The following is a 16,616-nucleotide window of genomic DNA, read 5'->3' as shown; positions in this document are numbered from 1 at the left end:
CTGGGACGGGCAGACAGGAGCGACAGGAGGTGTGTGGGCTCTGGAGCCTTTGGGCTGCAGCCCTCGGCTCTGGATGTGGGTCCTGCCGCAGCGACGGAGGTGTCAGCAGGCACTGAGAAGGCGATTTGGAGGTCAGGGCAGCCCTTGTGTCGGCTTGGGAAGCGTGCGGGTGTCTGTGAGCACCCCGATGCGGGTTAGTGCGAAGCCTGGGAGCTCCCTGGGTGCCTGCCTGGCTGAAGGAACCCACGGTCTGGGCTGAGGAGGATTTCTGAAATTATGGTAAAGGCATGTCAGGCTCACCGAAATGTGCCCCTCTTTGTGCAGCCCTAAAAAGCAAATGAATGGATGGGGTTAATGAGGGTCTGCTGTAACCGTTTGTTTTCAGTCCTGCCTCTCCTGAGGCATCTTTTCAGCCGGTTGGATGCAAATTTCTTCCTCTTCTCTTTGGACACGAGTTATCTTTCATGCCAAATGTTACTTGAATCTTGCTTCGAAGTGCCGTACACCAAAGTGACATCCCAGCTGCAGGGATGAACCCTCTGACAGCCCGCACTGCATTTTTTTGAACCGGCACAGGGACAGACGTGGAGATCCTCCCGGTCACATCGCACCTGGGAACATTCATCTTGGTGACCGTCCCTGCGGGTGTCTTTGCTGTCCTGCGTGGCACTGAAAGAGAGGATGATGGTGTCACATAGTGCCCGGCCCGGCACGTGTGAGTCAATCACCTGGATTGATTCCTTTAGTTCAGTGACACGGATTTATCTGTGCTTACTGAGACAGGGTTTATGGTGGTGGAAGGACTGAGAAGTTCATACACAGAAATAAGGGAATATGCCTGGTGAGGAGAGACAAGTGTGTGCTGGGAGGGGGGTGTGTGTCTAGTTGTCATGTTATGGTCTGGGAATTAAGCAGTTAATGGCATTATAGGCTCGTCAGTCAAAGCCACTGAATATATAAAGTCATGTCTTGGCATTCCTCTGGTGCCTCCGCAGTCAACAGAGAGGTTTCATTTCGCCAAGACTCTCATTTTGCCTTGTCACAGCGGAGCCTGCTACCAGGCTGAGGACATGGGGACACGGATGGGTCCGTCTTGGCTCTGCCCATGTCTTGCCTGTGTTTGGGGAGAGGTGGGGAGTGCACCGTCCCCTTGTCTGGCCTTATTCTGGGCAACCTCTGCCAGTGCCTCACCACCCTCCCAGTAAAGTGAAGAGGAAGGAATTATAATTATAAACTGAATTTCTGTTATAATGTGTCTGTTATGGTGGTAAAACCCTCAGCGGATGCACTGAGGAAGCTGGTTTGTGGTTTTTCATGTAACAAGAAGCAAGACACGATCCAGAGTACCGTAAGGAAATGTGTGTACCTACAGGTGAACTGCTCCTGAGTAGAAAAGATCTGATTTTAATTAAAATAATAGATATTTTGAGAAGAATTCTCTCTTCATGAGAATATATGTATTTTTTTTAATACTGTTCTAATTATGTTGGAGTCTGTCTGAAGTGCAATTGGGATCTCTTCTCTTCGGACCCTTGTCCCTCCAGCTGTGGGGGTCAGGCAGGTCCCGGAGCGACCCGCTGCCCTTCTGCAGGCAGGAGAGTCCTCTGACTCCTCTGGCTGTGGCTGAGCCTAGGGATGGGAAAACGCAGCTTGGGTATCCGATCCATCCCACGTCACAGCCAGCTGCTCCTTGGGTTGATTTGTTATCATTGTCCTCAGATACAATCTAATCAAGCCCAGCACGGTCAGAGGGGCTCCATCATCTCTCGGGAGCTCCCGAGCAGGCTGCTTAGAGGTTCCTTCTCAGAAGGAATGATAATAATAATTTCCATTCCGGTGCTTCAAACTGTGATTTACGTTCATAGGTGATTTTTGTACTGCCTCACAATACTACTTCTTGAGGAAAAAAGGGTTTAAATCTGTGTCTTGTAGATGGGGAGGCAGAGTATTGTGTCCAGGGCAGTGGAAATCCCTGTGGAAGGTTTGGGAGCTGGACCGTGCTCTTGGGTCGTGAAGCCCTGTGCATAACCTGAAGGTTATCGTCCCTTCCTGAGCATCGGTGGTGATGACAGTCTGTTCTGCTCCGAGCCAGCGCTCTGCCATTAAAACAAAGGGGAATATACCCTGGTGTCTTTATTAAAAAAAAAAAAATCTATCTTATTTTGTTTGTTTATTTCTGACTAAAAGAAGAATGTGAGTCTCTGCTAATGAAAAATATTAAAATTCCAGATCTCCTGTATAATAAATAATAACATGAGCATGAACTTGGCTTCCCACAGTCACCACCAAAACACCAATACAGCTCTTTCAGTGCAGCTTGTTTTGAACTTTGCCTGTTTCCTTCAGCTATGCAGATACAAATAAATAATTCTGCTTGATAAAGGTCTGGAAATGCTATACTTTAAAAGATAAGAAAGCTTTGAGGGGAAATTGTTTTTAAATCCATAACATTTGTATGCTGTTCACTGTTCATGCCAAGCAGAAATTCATTCCGTTGGCAGTTAACCAACCCTGTTTTATTCGTATTCTGCGTTCAACCTATCCTTCTCCTGGGGACATCTAACCTTATATGTAATTACCTTTCTGAGAGTGGGAAGGAGGCCTGAATAACCTTCCTAACAACTAAATAAATGCACAGATCCCTGGGATAGGTTATCAAGCGGATGCTGGTGGCAGAGCTATCAGGAGCAGCGTGTCTGAACCATGAAGAATTTCAAAATTTGAGTAATTTTCTTCCCAGCGTTGGCCTAAAGAACTGGAATTTGAAATGTTTTCAGAAAACCAAAATAAAACACCCTCGTTTTTCAGATTATTTCTGTTTCTTTGAGAGCTTGGAGATAACAGTGGTGAATTTTAACAGTGATGGTGGCTTTTTTTTCTCTCCAGGTCTGTCCAAGTCACTGGGTCTCATTGAAGGCTATGGTGGGCGTGGTAAAGGTGGGCTTCCAGCCACCCTGTCCCCTGAGGAGGAGGAGAAAGCAAAGGGACCACACGAGAAATACGGCTACAACTCCTACCTCAGTGAGAAAATTTCACTGGATCGTTCCATACCAGATTATCGTCCAACCAAGTAAGTTGCTGTGTGAAGGAGTGCACGCTTGGTATCAGCTGGGAGCCAGGAGCGATGGTTGCTTTCATACCCTGGTGTGATACCGTTCACTCTTCCCTCCTTATCGGTCCGAGGGCCTTGCTCAGTGATGAGCAACCGATGTAGTTTGGCTGGAACTGAGATAGTTCATAAAGATGATTTATCAGGGAAAAAAAGCTGATTTCTTCCCGCTCTTCTCTCTCTTGCTTTTCATTTTCCCGCAGTCATACATGATTTTGGGTGGTGGTAACGTGATCAGAAGCTCACATCTGCTTTCGTCAGCAAAGGGTTGTTCACTGAGCCATTGGCCTTTGGTGTTTGTTACCCTGTAAATATGTGCAGAGACTCTTCCTTTCTGCTCCCTTCTCCGCTCCTTCATGTCCCTACAAGACCTCCGGGGCTCTCCTGTTGGTCTTTAAGGAGCCCTGAGAGGTTGCTGCCAGGGAGGGGGCAGAAGTGCTTTAGCCCTTTGCCACTGCGGTGGCAGGAAGGCAGGCATGAGAAAAGGCTTAAAATACCAGTCAGAAAGAGTCACTGCTCCCGAGCAGTGCCACCTCTGTGCAGACACCTTTGAAGGGAGCCCCATGGATCAGGGAGCAATGTCCTTTCTTTACTGTTTTTGCCAGAGTGACCTTTTGCAGTGATGGTGATGTTTACCTGCTCAGCACCGTAGGAATAGACTTTAAATTAAATGCCAAATCATTTTGTTAAGAGTGTGAGAAAAGACATGCTGTACGTTTATCTTTATGAAAGTTAATTTTAGTTATGGCTTGTAGAGTGTTCTTCAAAACAGGAAAGTGTCAATTTGTCCAGGGCTAGAGTGAAATCCCTGATAAAAAAAAGATCTGAGAGAGATTTAGATTCTGAGAGATACGTGTCCAATGCCCGTGTCATTAGGACAGTGACAAAGCCATTGCTTGGCATCTGCAAACTATTGAAAATCATGCAGCAAGGGGATGCAGCTCCATGTCTTCCAGCATACTGGCAAATTGTTAAGGATGTGAGAGCATGGAGAGCTTTTGTTCCTTCACTTCTCTGCATGCTGCATGAATTTCAAGCAGCCACTCAGCGTTTCCAAGGCTGTCAACCACTGACAACAGAAACATTTGGATGAGTTTTCAAGGGAATGGAGGCCCAGCCTCCAATTCTGCTGGTGTGGTTCGTCTGGACAAAATGAATTGCGGGTACAAATTGCACCTTGGGCTGTTTGATATGCAAATCCCACTACAATGACAAATCCTTCAAGTGAGACCTTCTCTAGCAGTTACCTGTGTCTGAGCTGCTTATTTTCATTTCTCATCCAGAACTCTGACTTCTAGCAGAGCCAGCATTACTTTGAGAGAATTAATTTGAGAAGTAATTTTTTTACAGATTTGGGGGGGGGGGGGGGGAAGAAAAGGATTAATTCTGACATTTTTAGGTTTCCATTATATTCTTCCTCAATGCCACTGTCCGTCATTTCATGGGAGGGTGGTGGAGAGGACAGAGCAGACACTGGGATTCATTGAATGTCCATCATTTTGGTGCTGGGCTGATACTTTGGTGTGAATTTGTGAGTACTGACTGCAGCTGCATAAGTTAGTGTCTTTTATCTATGTAAGAACTTCAGTAGTGTGTTTTGGTTATTGCTTCTTTTAAAAAAAAAAGGATCAATTGTTATTGTAAAAGAGCAATTGGTCTGGTTATGGAATAGGCTTGAATTTGCTGGAGGATTTGAAAAGTTTCATCCTTTTCTACTTCTGACTTGAAGATCCATTTGCTATTTTGTGCGTGCAATTTTATGGCTGATTTTATGAAGGTTTTAATACAAACCATTTAAGTCAAGTATCCTAGTCTCTGATTAGAATAGATTCAAGTCAAAGGAAATTAGCCTAAATGGTTTTGAAATTGCGACATTAGTGGGGAAAAACTGTTGAAAACCCTCCAGCTAATAAGCATTACAAAGCATGTATTAGTTTTAAATATAATAGTGAAGCCTATTTGGTTCAACTAAAGGCTGTTCAGTGTCCAGAATGCCAATGGACCTGGACTGTTCCTAGCAGGGGCTGTTGCTTGTGCATTCTTTCCTTTTCAATTTTCTCTCTTTTTTTCTTTTTTTTTTTTTAAGAAAAAGATTAATGTGATCAAGTGTTGCTCTCCTGAGTGCAGAGCTGGGCTGGATCAGACCTCTGAGTCCTTTTTCTGCCCTCTCTTTGTGACTGTGGCCAAAGTGAAGGGGAGCAAGAGGATTTTAGGGGAAATTGGGCATGTTTTGTAATCTTTCTGTATTTAGACTCCCTTCACCTCGTGGTCAGCATCACTAAGGGTTCAAAGACGCAGGTGTCCCTGCTCAGAGTGATTTGCAGACAGATGTTGGCAATGAGGAGGCGTCACGAGTCCCAGCTGATGGCCTTTCCAGTCCCTGCCCAGAAGGGATAGAAGTGAGTTTCCTGGGACAAAAGGGTCCAAGAGGTGTTGGATACGTGATGGTGCTTAGGAGAAGGTAAAGTCTTTCCAGGAGCAGGGGGCAGAGGGCCTTGCTTGTCTTGATTTTTGGAATTGTGGTGTTTCTTTTTGGTAGTTTGGATCATCATCTTTGCTTTGGTTATAAAATGGGAGTTTCTTTGAGAGGTTTTCTTTTCTTTTCTTAGAAGCTGAGGCTGTTCGCCTAGGCTGGAAGGTAGGAAGTCTACCCGGCTGTTCACCACTCCAGCACTATTGGGTTTCACACTGGACTGATTCCCAAAAAAGTACTGCAAATGGTACGGATCCATGGAGTACGTGTGTGGTGCTGATACCATGAGGGAGCTGTGTCTGTAGGACCTGACTCTGGACCTCACTGGTACTGAGTTTCTGATCCTCCCCTTCTGCTGAGTAGGAAAGGTTGTGTTGGGTGTGCAGTGCAATATGCTTTTAGGGTGAATCAGGTCATGGTATTACATTTTGGATGATGGAGAAGTCTGGTCCTTTCGCTGCAATAAGGGAGGACTAGTGCTTTGGTGCAAGGGACCTTACTTCAAGTCTTGCTGCAGAACAGTGGGGTAATGAGATAGGATAGGCAACACATTTCTCTCTTGCTTGATTAGTTTTTTGGACTTTAAGATGAGATTTCTGCGTGTTCTGGAAAACAATTACTGCTTTTAGATTGGAAGTACCCAAGGTGCTGCCTGAAGACTGCAGGACTTCTACACAAATCTCAAAAAAAAAAAAAAAAGAGCTGGAGAGATATTCTTCAATTTTCTGCAAAAACGGCGAAGGACGAGGCTGATCTGTGAGTTTTATTGTTGGTCAATTCACAGCATTTTCTACTTGCCTGGGAAGGGGGGGGGTTTAAGAAGACGTGTTCTTTTCTTTATTGAAAGTGAAGCATGTGTACGTGGGATCCTAGGGGCTGCTAACACTCCTCATGTTTATGCACCTCTATTTTATTCTGTGATGTATGATTTAATGGGAACCTCTCCTACGTGTAGCGGGCAAATAAAAATTACTGTGCTACGTCAGTCTGCCTGTCCATCTTATCTAGTATCTAATCTCCAATAGTGGAATTACCAGATGCTTCAGGTTGAAGAAATCATATTAAGGAAAACTATGAAATAATCTGCCCATCTGGTGCATTCTGTCTTCTCTCTTCTCTTTTTCAATCCTATCCAATAGAAATGTGGAGTTCTCATTATCTCTTTAAAAGTCTGTTCCTTTCTGGAATCCCGCTAAGCTCTGATTCACTGGTATTTTATGGCATTATGGGATTAAGGAGTAGATTTAAGAAAAATAATACCCACAATTGTTAGGACTATTGAATCATGGGGCGAAGGTGACATATTCCTGCTGCTGCGAATCTCTCAACAGCTGTTCTCATGCAGGCAAGCTTCAGGATATTAAAGTGAAGAGGAAAAGCGGTGTAAGTGATAAGCAACTTCCACAGCTTGATTTTTCAGAGGTTTTGAGGGCTTCCGAGCCAGGAGACCCTACCCCCTCCTCCTGCCGGCTTTGTGGGTCCTGCACATGGGCCAGGCAGAGCATGGAGAAACTTGGACGGTGTGTTTTGGGAGCTTGAGCTGCTTTTGTGTTTTTGCAGCACGGTCTGGTGAAAGGTTTGTGTTCTCTAGGTGGACCACATGGCCTCAGAGCAGTGTCCAGGGCAGAGCTCTACCATCACCTGGAAGCCATTGCTACAGATCAAACAGTTATGTATCCCTGGCTTGATTTTAATCTTTCCCAGGGGTGTGTTTGGGGTTGAGTCAGAGTCGTTACACTCAAGTGGGTGAATCACCCAGTTATTTCTGTAGCTGCCTTCCTTGGGAGCCTGGGAGCAATTGGGTTTCTTAGCACCATCTGGCTTGGGCTGGTTTTATTACCAGGGACTTGGTGTGGCAGCTAGTTGAAAGGCTTTCTGTGGGATATAGTGGAAAAGACAGAGTTTTGGAGAAGACTGTGGGTTGTTCTCTGACAACTTAAGTAAGTACAAAATCCATTCTTGATTTTGTTTTTGTTTGAAGTGGTGTGTGTGTGTGTGCCCTTTGAGGGCTCCCAGCATTTACATACTGGGTGCTGGAACATGTTCTGGGGAGGGCTACCCCACCCGTGGAGGGACCCTTGCTCTCTGCTGTGGGGCTACCGGTGGGTCGCAGCCTCTAGTCCAGGTTACTGGGCTGTTGCAGGGCCAAAGAATTGGATTTTGGTTTTATAATCAAAGCTGAATGCATCTTTGGGAAGTCATGAATGTGGATGCAACGTAAATACATCAGGACTGCCCAGGACGATGGGCCTTGGAGACCTGTAATTCAGTCTCCTGCCCATGAGACCACACCTGCCTTCACATCTCTCGTCTGCTGGACCCCCAGCGTTCCCATCCTGCGCTGACCGTACCTGCGCTCGGGGGCTTCCCCTCCGGACTCCAAGACTGACCATGTTTTGTGCCCTAAGGTTGGCTCTGCTGGGGCTCGGGAAGGTGTCCGTGGATTTCATGTGCTATCATATTTATTGATTTTCTTTTGAAGAAGGGCATCTCTTTTCCGCTGTGAAAATAATTAAAAAGACCTGGCTTTGTAGGTGCCTTTGTCTCAGTTTTCTTTTGTACCCAGATACTACAAAGAGATATTTTCTCAGCATGTATCATGACTTGGGCAGGACACTGCCCTGTATGCTGCTCCATACATCTGGCATCACGTTTAGTGTTTTGTTTCTTCCCCAAAATAGAAAGTGTACAACCTCTTTCAAGCTTTGCTTGAAGCAAAATGCTTTTTGCCTTTCCCCCCTGCCCGAACGAGCGTATTCTTTTTGGTAGACATGGCTGAGATCTGCAAATATTACTGCAGCAAGTGAGAGAGCTCTTTAGTGGTGGTTTCCTCAAGTTTTTAGGAGCTGGAACATTCCTGGAGTCGCAGGTTTGTGACATTATGCCAGTCAGTCATATCCTGCCCCAGGGTGTTTAGCCAGGCTTGGTGAAATGAGTCTGAGGAGAAGGACAGCGCTTGAGAAGACGAAAACAAACGACTTGAATTATTCCGGTGATATTTGCTGGGAAATAGAGCTTCATGTCTATTTATTTGTGGTCATTGGTGTTTATTGCAAACAAAGGAGGTGAAAAGAGCTCCTTCACTCTCGCATGCACAATGTGTTATTTTACCTTTTGCAAAGAGGTCTTTGTTGTGGTTTGGTTTTTTTGCAATCCCACATAGAAACAATGGCAAGGAAAAGAGGGGCAGGGCGTAGTGGTTTTTCTTTATCGAATAACCAAAGGAAAAACTAGCAAGGAATCAAGACAATGTAAGAAAGGAAAAAAAGCCGCGAGTGTTTCAGATGTGAAATTCTCTTTGAATAGCACGTGAGAGTGTATTAAAAGATACTTTAGGAAGAAGTCAGGACTAGTTGTGTATCTTCCCTCCTACTAAATGGTGGAGGTCAGCTCCAGCATTGTGTGAGAGATGCTCTTACCCTTGGCTTTTTATGGCTTCAGCCAGAAAAAAAGGAAGAGTAATATTTTCCACTACTTGGAAAGATGCCACCTGGAAATGCTCTGGGAGAGCACATAAAGAAATCAAGCAGTGAGTATCAAAGCTCTGGCGTAAGGGAAATGTGCCTCAGAACGAGGCTCACCCAAACCACATCGTTTTTGCGGCTCAGAACCAGGTTGCTGGGTATTTTCTGTCCGTGCATGCCATCCTGCCCAACCTGTCCCATCTCCGCGTGGCTTTGCGCGTTTTTATTCTGATGGGCTGCACGTGGTCCCAGTGCTCTCCAAAGGAACCCTTGAGGTTGTGCCACCTCTGTCCCCGCTCTGCTCTGAAGATGACAGGGATAGGAAGATACTTGCAAACCCAGGTTCAGACCCGAAACAATTTTGGTTTTTCTTTCTCTGGCATAACAAGGCACTAGAGATCTGGAGAGCCACCGCCGCCGTGTTGTGCGTGCAGCACCGCCTGCCTCTCCAGGGACAGTGCTGCAGCTTTTGGTGACTTCTGGATGATTTCTACAAGAGGAAAAAGCTGCTGCCTGGCTTTTCCAGTACGAATACAAACCAGTGTGCTCCTGAATAAATACTGGTATTGATCTTTATTCCTCAGAGCGTATGGAGAGATTGTTATTGGACTTCCAGTAATTCTTTTTCTTGAAAACTGGGCCAGTAAAGTCTCTAAAGACGTGCTTTTCCAGCTGCACTGTGTATTTGCTGATTTTTAAAATTTTTTTTTTTATTACGTACTACTGTGACCTCTCTGAGGGAGCCAGCCCCATGGCACGGAGCAGCATTGGTGCCTTGCATGTGCCTGCAGCCAGGTAGGGTTGGCTCCACCGGGAACTAGGAGAAATCACCCTGGAACTGAAAGCGTCTGACTTCCTTCTGAAAGGTTTAGGGGTTTATTTTTTCTTTCTATTCTGGATTTAGGTAGGGACACAGGGCAGTTCAGGTACACTGTGTCTGACAGTGTGCGTGCTCTGTGTGCACTCTGGACTGTGTCAAGAGGTTTTGGTGCTTCTCCAAAGTCCCAGTATCATCTTTAAAACCAGTCAGTGAGAAAGTACTTCTGGGAAGGTAACTCTCAAGTTTGTTTGGTGGCTGTTGTGACATTCTCTCGCTATCATTATGCTGCATAGTTTAATCTTGAGACGCCGTGTCCATGGATTTATATACACAGCGTCTAATATTTTTTTCTGCAATAGATTCCACTAATTGTCAATTTTCCCTTCCTGAGTACAAAATTATTCCCTGTTATAAGTTTGGAACATGATGCTTCAGGGAAGATTTCTATCTGTGAAGTGTGCTATAAAACATTTACTAATATAAACGTAAGTAGTAAATGCACATTTTGGCAGAGGGTGGAATTAGGATAATTTAACAACTTGATTCTGTGCTCTTCTGAACTCCGGCGATGAAAATACCTGCATTATCATAAATACTTCTGACTAAACTACACTTATGAAAATAAATGAACCGCATTAAGCTTTGGATACACTCCTTTTAAGTTGGCTTCTGAAGAAATCAAAGCTTGTGTCTTTGTGCCACCGATTTGCTTCTGTGTATTGCAGAGAGCTTTGCTATTGCCCCGGGAGCTGTTACATAGGGTGTGCATTCACAGCCAGCCCAGGCAGGGCTGTGAGGCAACGCCGGTGTCTAACAGAGTGGGTCCTGAACTCATTTACTTAGTTTTCCAGCACCCACAGCAGTCCGGTGTGTTGGCTGGCGTGGTGGGCGGGTTGTTACTGGGAGCTGCTGGTCTGACGGTGTGCAGCTCGCTGGGAGGGCAGCGGGACGGGTGAGCTTGTGCTGCAGCCGGTGGCGTGGTTCAAAGGAGAGTCAAATAATTCTAGAGTGCATTACTGAATTTTCCTCTTCTCCTCTTGTTGTCCCCAAATTGTGGCTGTTCAATAAATCCAGGATCTCCTCGTGACTCTTTTTCTTCGTATAAGTGAAATATCTCGTGTGCGTGAGGAGGGATGGGTAACTGGATGTGACACTGGTGATTGCTCTGGATTTTATGTCCCTTAGATCTGTCAACCTTAGAACTTTATTACAAGAGCCCCTCACAAAAATAAATCCTGTCCTGCACGTTCTGGTTTTACAACTTAGTAGATCATTTCTTGTTAGAACTTGCTGAGCAAGTAACGTGCCTTCAGAAATGCCTGTGTATCCCGAAATGTTTAAATTGCAATGCATGTTTTTGATAGCCTAGTTCTAAAATAGAAAGCATAACGTTTCTGAAACATAGTTAATGGAAATAAGGGAGGTGCTTCAAAAAACACATTTTGTGGGGAAAAGTGGGGAGGTTTAGATCTTTAGTGATCAGAAATGGTTTATGAGAATCTAGTGTTCTTCACCTGTGCGCGCTGAAGTGTACCAGGCAGCATGAGGTCTTCTAAGGTGGTTGGGTAATAGAAAAGGGTTTACTTTTCAAGTTCCTTCATAGAGTAGACACAATTGATTTAATATTGATAATCCCTTTGTCAAGAAGACATGTGCGTCTGAATCAGCAAAATACAAACTAAAATAAGCAATCAGTGAATGGAGCATGATTAGGAAGTGGCAATGGGAGTAGCAGGCGGAACACATGCTTTCTTTTAAGCCTGCTCACAATCTTTACAAAGCCAAATGAAGATCAATTCATTTCCTGGCGAAACTTTTTTTTTTTTTTTTTTTTTTTTTTTGGTGAGGAGAACATGAATGAAGCTTGTTTGAAATCAATAGCTTTAGTCTGTGGAATTGCTTGTCACCAGTTCACAAGGATGTGCAAGATTTTTCCTTTCCTGGTGGGATTTAAAGACAAAAATCAGCGCAGGTATGTAAGGAACAGCTGAGAAGCTGTCTGTGTGGCTGGATTAAGGAAGCTTGAGCATGCTTGAGCCTGCCTGTGTGTATTTGCACACACTGTGTCTGCGCAGACAGCAGAAGATTGTAACACAATTTATAAGGTATTGTATTTCAGCCACGGTGCTTTGCAGCCCAGTCACCAGTAAATCACTCAGTCCAGTCAGTGCGCCATTGATATATAAGAATTTACCTCCCAGGTTTGCAGCTGCATTAATACAAAGTACATTTTGGTTTTTTGTAGCAAAGTAGAGCATGTGCTGGGCCAGGAGGGGATCTGTGAACAGGTCCTGACTGCGGGCAGAAGAGCCAGATCTGGGATGTGTGTTCATGTGTTCGGTTTGGCTGTGCGGGTGGGAGAGTTTGTGTGTTAGGTTCTGTGTTCGGTCTTGTGGCAAGTGGGTAAAAGTCATGAATGAAGGGAAACTTCTGGCCTTTTGGAGTGAATGTTTGGCCTTTTGCATTTATTGCACCAGAAAAAAATTTTTGCAAGAAAAACTAGACTGCAGGCAGACAGCGTGGCTGGTCATTGCTTTTGTAAGTACCGATGTGGTCTTCAAATTTATTAACCTCTCAGTGCTTAATGGTCCCCTGCCATTAACGAGGCACTGAGATGGATAACCAGATAATTGCATTCAGCCAATTAGTACCTGACATTGGAATACAAGTAGAAACGCAAATCAGAATCAACCCCATCCTGTGTTTTTTGACCCTTTTGATATTGCTCGTGACTTGTATGGTTTTTTTCCCCCCAAACGAAGGAGTACGTATCTCTTACCAGGTGGTGTGTTACCATGACCTCGATGAGCAGCCTGCTCTACGTGGATGCGCGGGTGGGCTGCGGTGGTGCCAGCTCTGCGATGCTGGGGTTGTGCAGCATCCCTTGGGTGACTTCTACCAGGCAGAAGTTTGCCAGACAGGGCTGAGCGACACCCCTCTGATGATGCTGATCTAATTCTGCCAGAGGTTAAGTAAACTTACCCAGTGATTTCTGTACAGAGCAGAAAAGGTTTAAAAACCTCTTCATCTTCCCCGTTCATAAACCTGTCGGCAGAGTGGATCTGTTATTACAAAAGAGAAGAGCTATCTCTGAAAATCTATTGTGCCTTTTAAGTTCATCATTTTTATACCAGCTGTGCCAGCAATGCCATTGTTCCCCCCGTGTGCCAGGCAGCACAAGTGTTGGCCACTTTTCTTATTCATTGCCCTAAGTACGTACTGGGGACGTCAAAACCTTGAGTTCCCATGAGATCTATTCTAGTAAGATACTCCTGCGGCAAGGCTGTGTACCAAGGGTTTCATTTTACATTTGGCAGGTGAGGCTTACAGCAGTGACGCTACCCGATAGAGCTGAGAACGTGTTGGTGGAGCTGGCTGGGGTGGTTGCTGCCCTGAAATCTCTGGCCCGGGAGGCTCCGATGGGAGGGTGAGGGCTCGCTTCCCTGCACCCATCTGAACATGTAGTCTGGGTCTGCTTGTGACCGAGGGAGACAAAAGGCATTTCCACCTCCCCAAAAAATAGCTGCATCCATCTGTTCTACCAGACAGCAGTATGCTTCTAGCTCGGATAGAGGAGTGGAATAGATGGTCCTTTGGCAGAGTCAGTGTCTCTTCATTGACCTCGCAGGGAGCTTTGACTTCTACCCCGGGCTAGATGTCTCTTAATGAGCCACGTCCAGTATCGTGTCTACGTGATCAGCTATGTGAGTAGCAGACACCTCTAATAGAGGATGTCAAAACATACACTGTTAATTTACAGTTTTACATTACTGCCTTTCATCCCGTGATCTCTGAGCACTTACACGCTTGTAGTTGTTGAGGGTTTGGTTGCCCCTGTGTAGCAGAGTCAGCGTTCCTCTGACAGCGCTGGCTGGCACGGTGCCTGTCCTTCCTTGGTGGAAACCCAGGGTCTGCTCAGCAGTTCGGTGATGGATTTGAGAGCAGACCTCGCATCGCAGCCTGATAACTCCGGATCTGCACCGCACAGGAGGTCAGGGTGCTTCTGGCTTCGATGCGATGATGCCAGTCTTTGTAAAATGCTCTCGACAGGCGTTTTCAAAGCCTGGCCCTTCAGTCCATACCTATTGTGACATTATTCAGTGTTCAGCTCTGTTTGGAGGGGACAGTTTTGAAACAAACAAACAAAAAAATGCTCTTAAATTGTCTCCCTGTCTGATGTGCTGTGCCTGGGCTGGCAGAAGGGCCGACAGACCGGCAGAGCCATTGCAGCAGGACCTGGGGATCTTGCTCCTGAGCCCCACTGACCTCCTGTCACCTTGGGGTTGACCACGTCACTTCTGCATTCCCTCATTTGGAGCAATGATGGTGTTCACATTGAACAACATCATGTGGTGCTTAAATCATCAATGTCTTAGTGAGGGGGAGAGCAGCCTCCTCCTCCTCCTGAAGACCCTTGGCCAACGGAGAGCCCCCAGCCCAGCCCTGGATGTCCATGGTGGGCAGCCTGGGGGCTCTGCGCAAGAGGCAGATACAGGGACCGTCGTGACTTGTGCTATTCTGAAAAGTCTGTCCCTGGCGATAGGCACCCATATGCTGCTTGTGGGATTATAGCCTGTGGTAACCTGCTCTTGGGACCCTGCTCCACCGAAAAAGCCCTGATGCTGTCTCTATAAGGGGGTAAAATTGTTGCTACATCCCAAAGGGAGTGCTCTGAAAGTGCAGCTTTGGGGACTGAAGGGTGTGAGCTTCCCAGGCACTGAGAGATGTGTTGATAATTCTTTTAGTTGTAAGATAATGTTTGCTCCAGCTTGGCTTTTTTTTTTTTTTAAGAGCTTAGTGAAACAGCAATCTATGTGATAGCAGTTTTGGGGAGAATTCCAGTTAATGCACAGAACTTCTAACCAAGTTGTCTCTTATGCACCCTCAGCTTTAATGTTCCATGTATCACTGTAGGAAAGGCGTTTAAAAAGGTATGAGCTTAACAAGTTGAACTCTCTCCTTGCTGCTTTTTTTTTGTTTTCTACGAAATCCTGTAAAAGCTGTACCAACATAGTTGAGCATTTTCATGACGCTAACAGTGTTTTTAAGGACAGTAAGTAACAAGAATCATTTATTCTACTAATCAGAAGAATATTTGCCTATTTAAAGATTGAACCTTCAAGCCTTATACAAGAATGAAATGTCAGGAAGGGATAAGCTCCTGATAAGCATGTTAACTGGATTTATTTTGTGTGATGGCCAGCAAAGAAATGATGCATAACTATACTTCAGGAGACAGATTGGGAAGCTACTGAGTGCTCAGAATTAAAAAATGTGTGTATGAGGGGAAATCTAGCCACTCTGATATGTAGGAGAGGAGAAAATCTTTGAAAACTCGTAATCAGGATCCTCTTTTATGAAGAAGTTTGGTCTCCATACTCATAACCACCTGTCTACCCTGTCTTCCACAGGCAAGTAGGATCTGGGCTCCCCTTGTCCATTTTGTGCCACCGTACAACTGGCACAAATTTTCGTGCCTATTTCTGTCTGTCCAGTTCAGGAATGTTTATTATGTCTGATCACACAAAAAAGATGGAGAGGGGCACAGTAGGACCCCCGTTACTAGCTATAGGGTAGCTTCATAGGTTGTGGGTGCAACGTAGAGCCCTAAAGATGTGGGGCATTCTGCAGGCGATGGGTGCTCACCCTTCTCCGTGGCGCTTCCTGCTGTTAGCATTTCAAAAGGGCGTTTAGAAGGGATGTCACCTTTATGCAGCGTGGGAGAATTGTGTCTCGAACAGCCCTAAAGGGCATTTCTGCAAAGATGAGTAATGGTGTGGTGTCAGAGCTAATGCCGATGTAGCTGTTAAATGGATATAGTGGTCATCAATCAGCCTCAGCGCCCGTCAGGGCTGGCGCGGGGGGCTTCTGCTCCCGAGACCCTCTGCTATGCGGCAGCAGAAGCTGTGGGTCCAACACCTACATGTGGCCATTCTGTAACTTAAGAGCGTAACACTGTGCTGTGTGCTTCCAAAAATTATCTCATCTGATGCTGCCTAATCCCTACCTGTGCCAGACATGAGTCAGACTGATTAAATCGTTCCAATGGCTGCGAAAAAGCAGCCTCCTGTCATTTTGTTGACCTTTTCTCCTGTGTGTATTTTTCATACTTGACATCCGTCCAAAGCAGAGTAGAGCCTGACTGTCCTGCTTGTAACGTGGACGCCAGACATAGTGTCCTTCGTATATTGGGTTAGAGGGACGGGGGATCTTAGTGGCTTCGTGCTGGAGGAACGATACGAAGCAATGGGCAGGCAGGGAGGGTGAAGGTCTGCATGGAGAAAGTAAGAAATAATCTTACTCTAACGTGGCATCGGGGTTTTACAGTAGACTTCTAAGTCCTGGTTGGCCAGTAATTCCCTTTTGGGCAGTTGTGGGTTATTCTGCATCACCTCTTCATCTGCCAACTAATGACCATTCCTGCGCTGGTGCAAGAGGGAGACAAAGCCTGAACCCCACTGAAGTCTCCACATAGGATGTGCTACTTTTCTCACAACATCAACAGTTATCTTGCGCAGATGTTCAGAATGAGCAGGAAGGGTCGCTACTTGACAAACGGCTGATGTCCCTCTGCTGCCTTTCTGCACTTGCAGATATTTATCTTGCAAACAGCATCATCAGCCCTGGACTAGCTGAATGAAGGCAGTGCTGTTGCCCATAGCGAGCTGCCCGAATGTGGAGGTCAGAGCTCGGTCCTGCTGTGCCCACGCCTGGGAGAGGAGTGGGGGATCGGTTGTGCGGCTGGCAGCG

At 45.8% G+C, this 16,616-nt stretch overlaps 1 protein-coding gene across 1 annotated transcript in view; it reads left to right on the top strand.

Annotated features, from left to right (window-relative positions):
* Positions 1 to 2,886: 2,886 nt before the first annotated feature.
* The window catches only part of LOC104464899 (putative polypeptide N-acetylgalactosaminyltransferase-like protein 3), a gene marked incomplete at both ends in the record, with an annotated part of 31,707 nt that continues 17,977 nt past the window's right edge, over positions 2,887 to 16,616 (top strand). The window contains one exon of the mRNA XM_010077746.1: positions 2,887 to 3,070. Within this exon, the coding sequence (XP_010076048.1) occupies positions 2,887 to 3,070 (184 nt within the window). The remainder of the gene's footprint in view (positions 3,071 to 16,616) is intronic.

Source organism: Pterocles gutturalis, unplaced genomic scaffold (assembly GCF_000699245.1).
Source record: "Pterocles gutturalis isolate BGI_N339 unplaced genomic scaffold, ASM69924v1 scaffold9748, whole genome shotgun sequence".
NCBI lineage: Eukaryota > Metazoa > Chordata > Aves > Pterocliformes > Pteroclidae > Pterocles > Pterocles gutturalis.
This window is presented reverse-complemented; position numbering and strand designations above follow the sequence as displayed.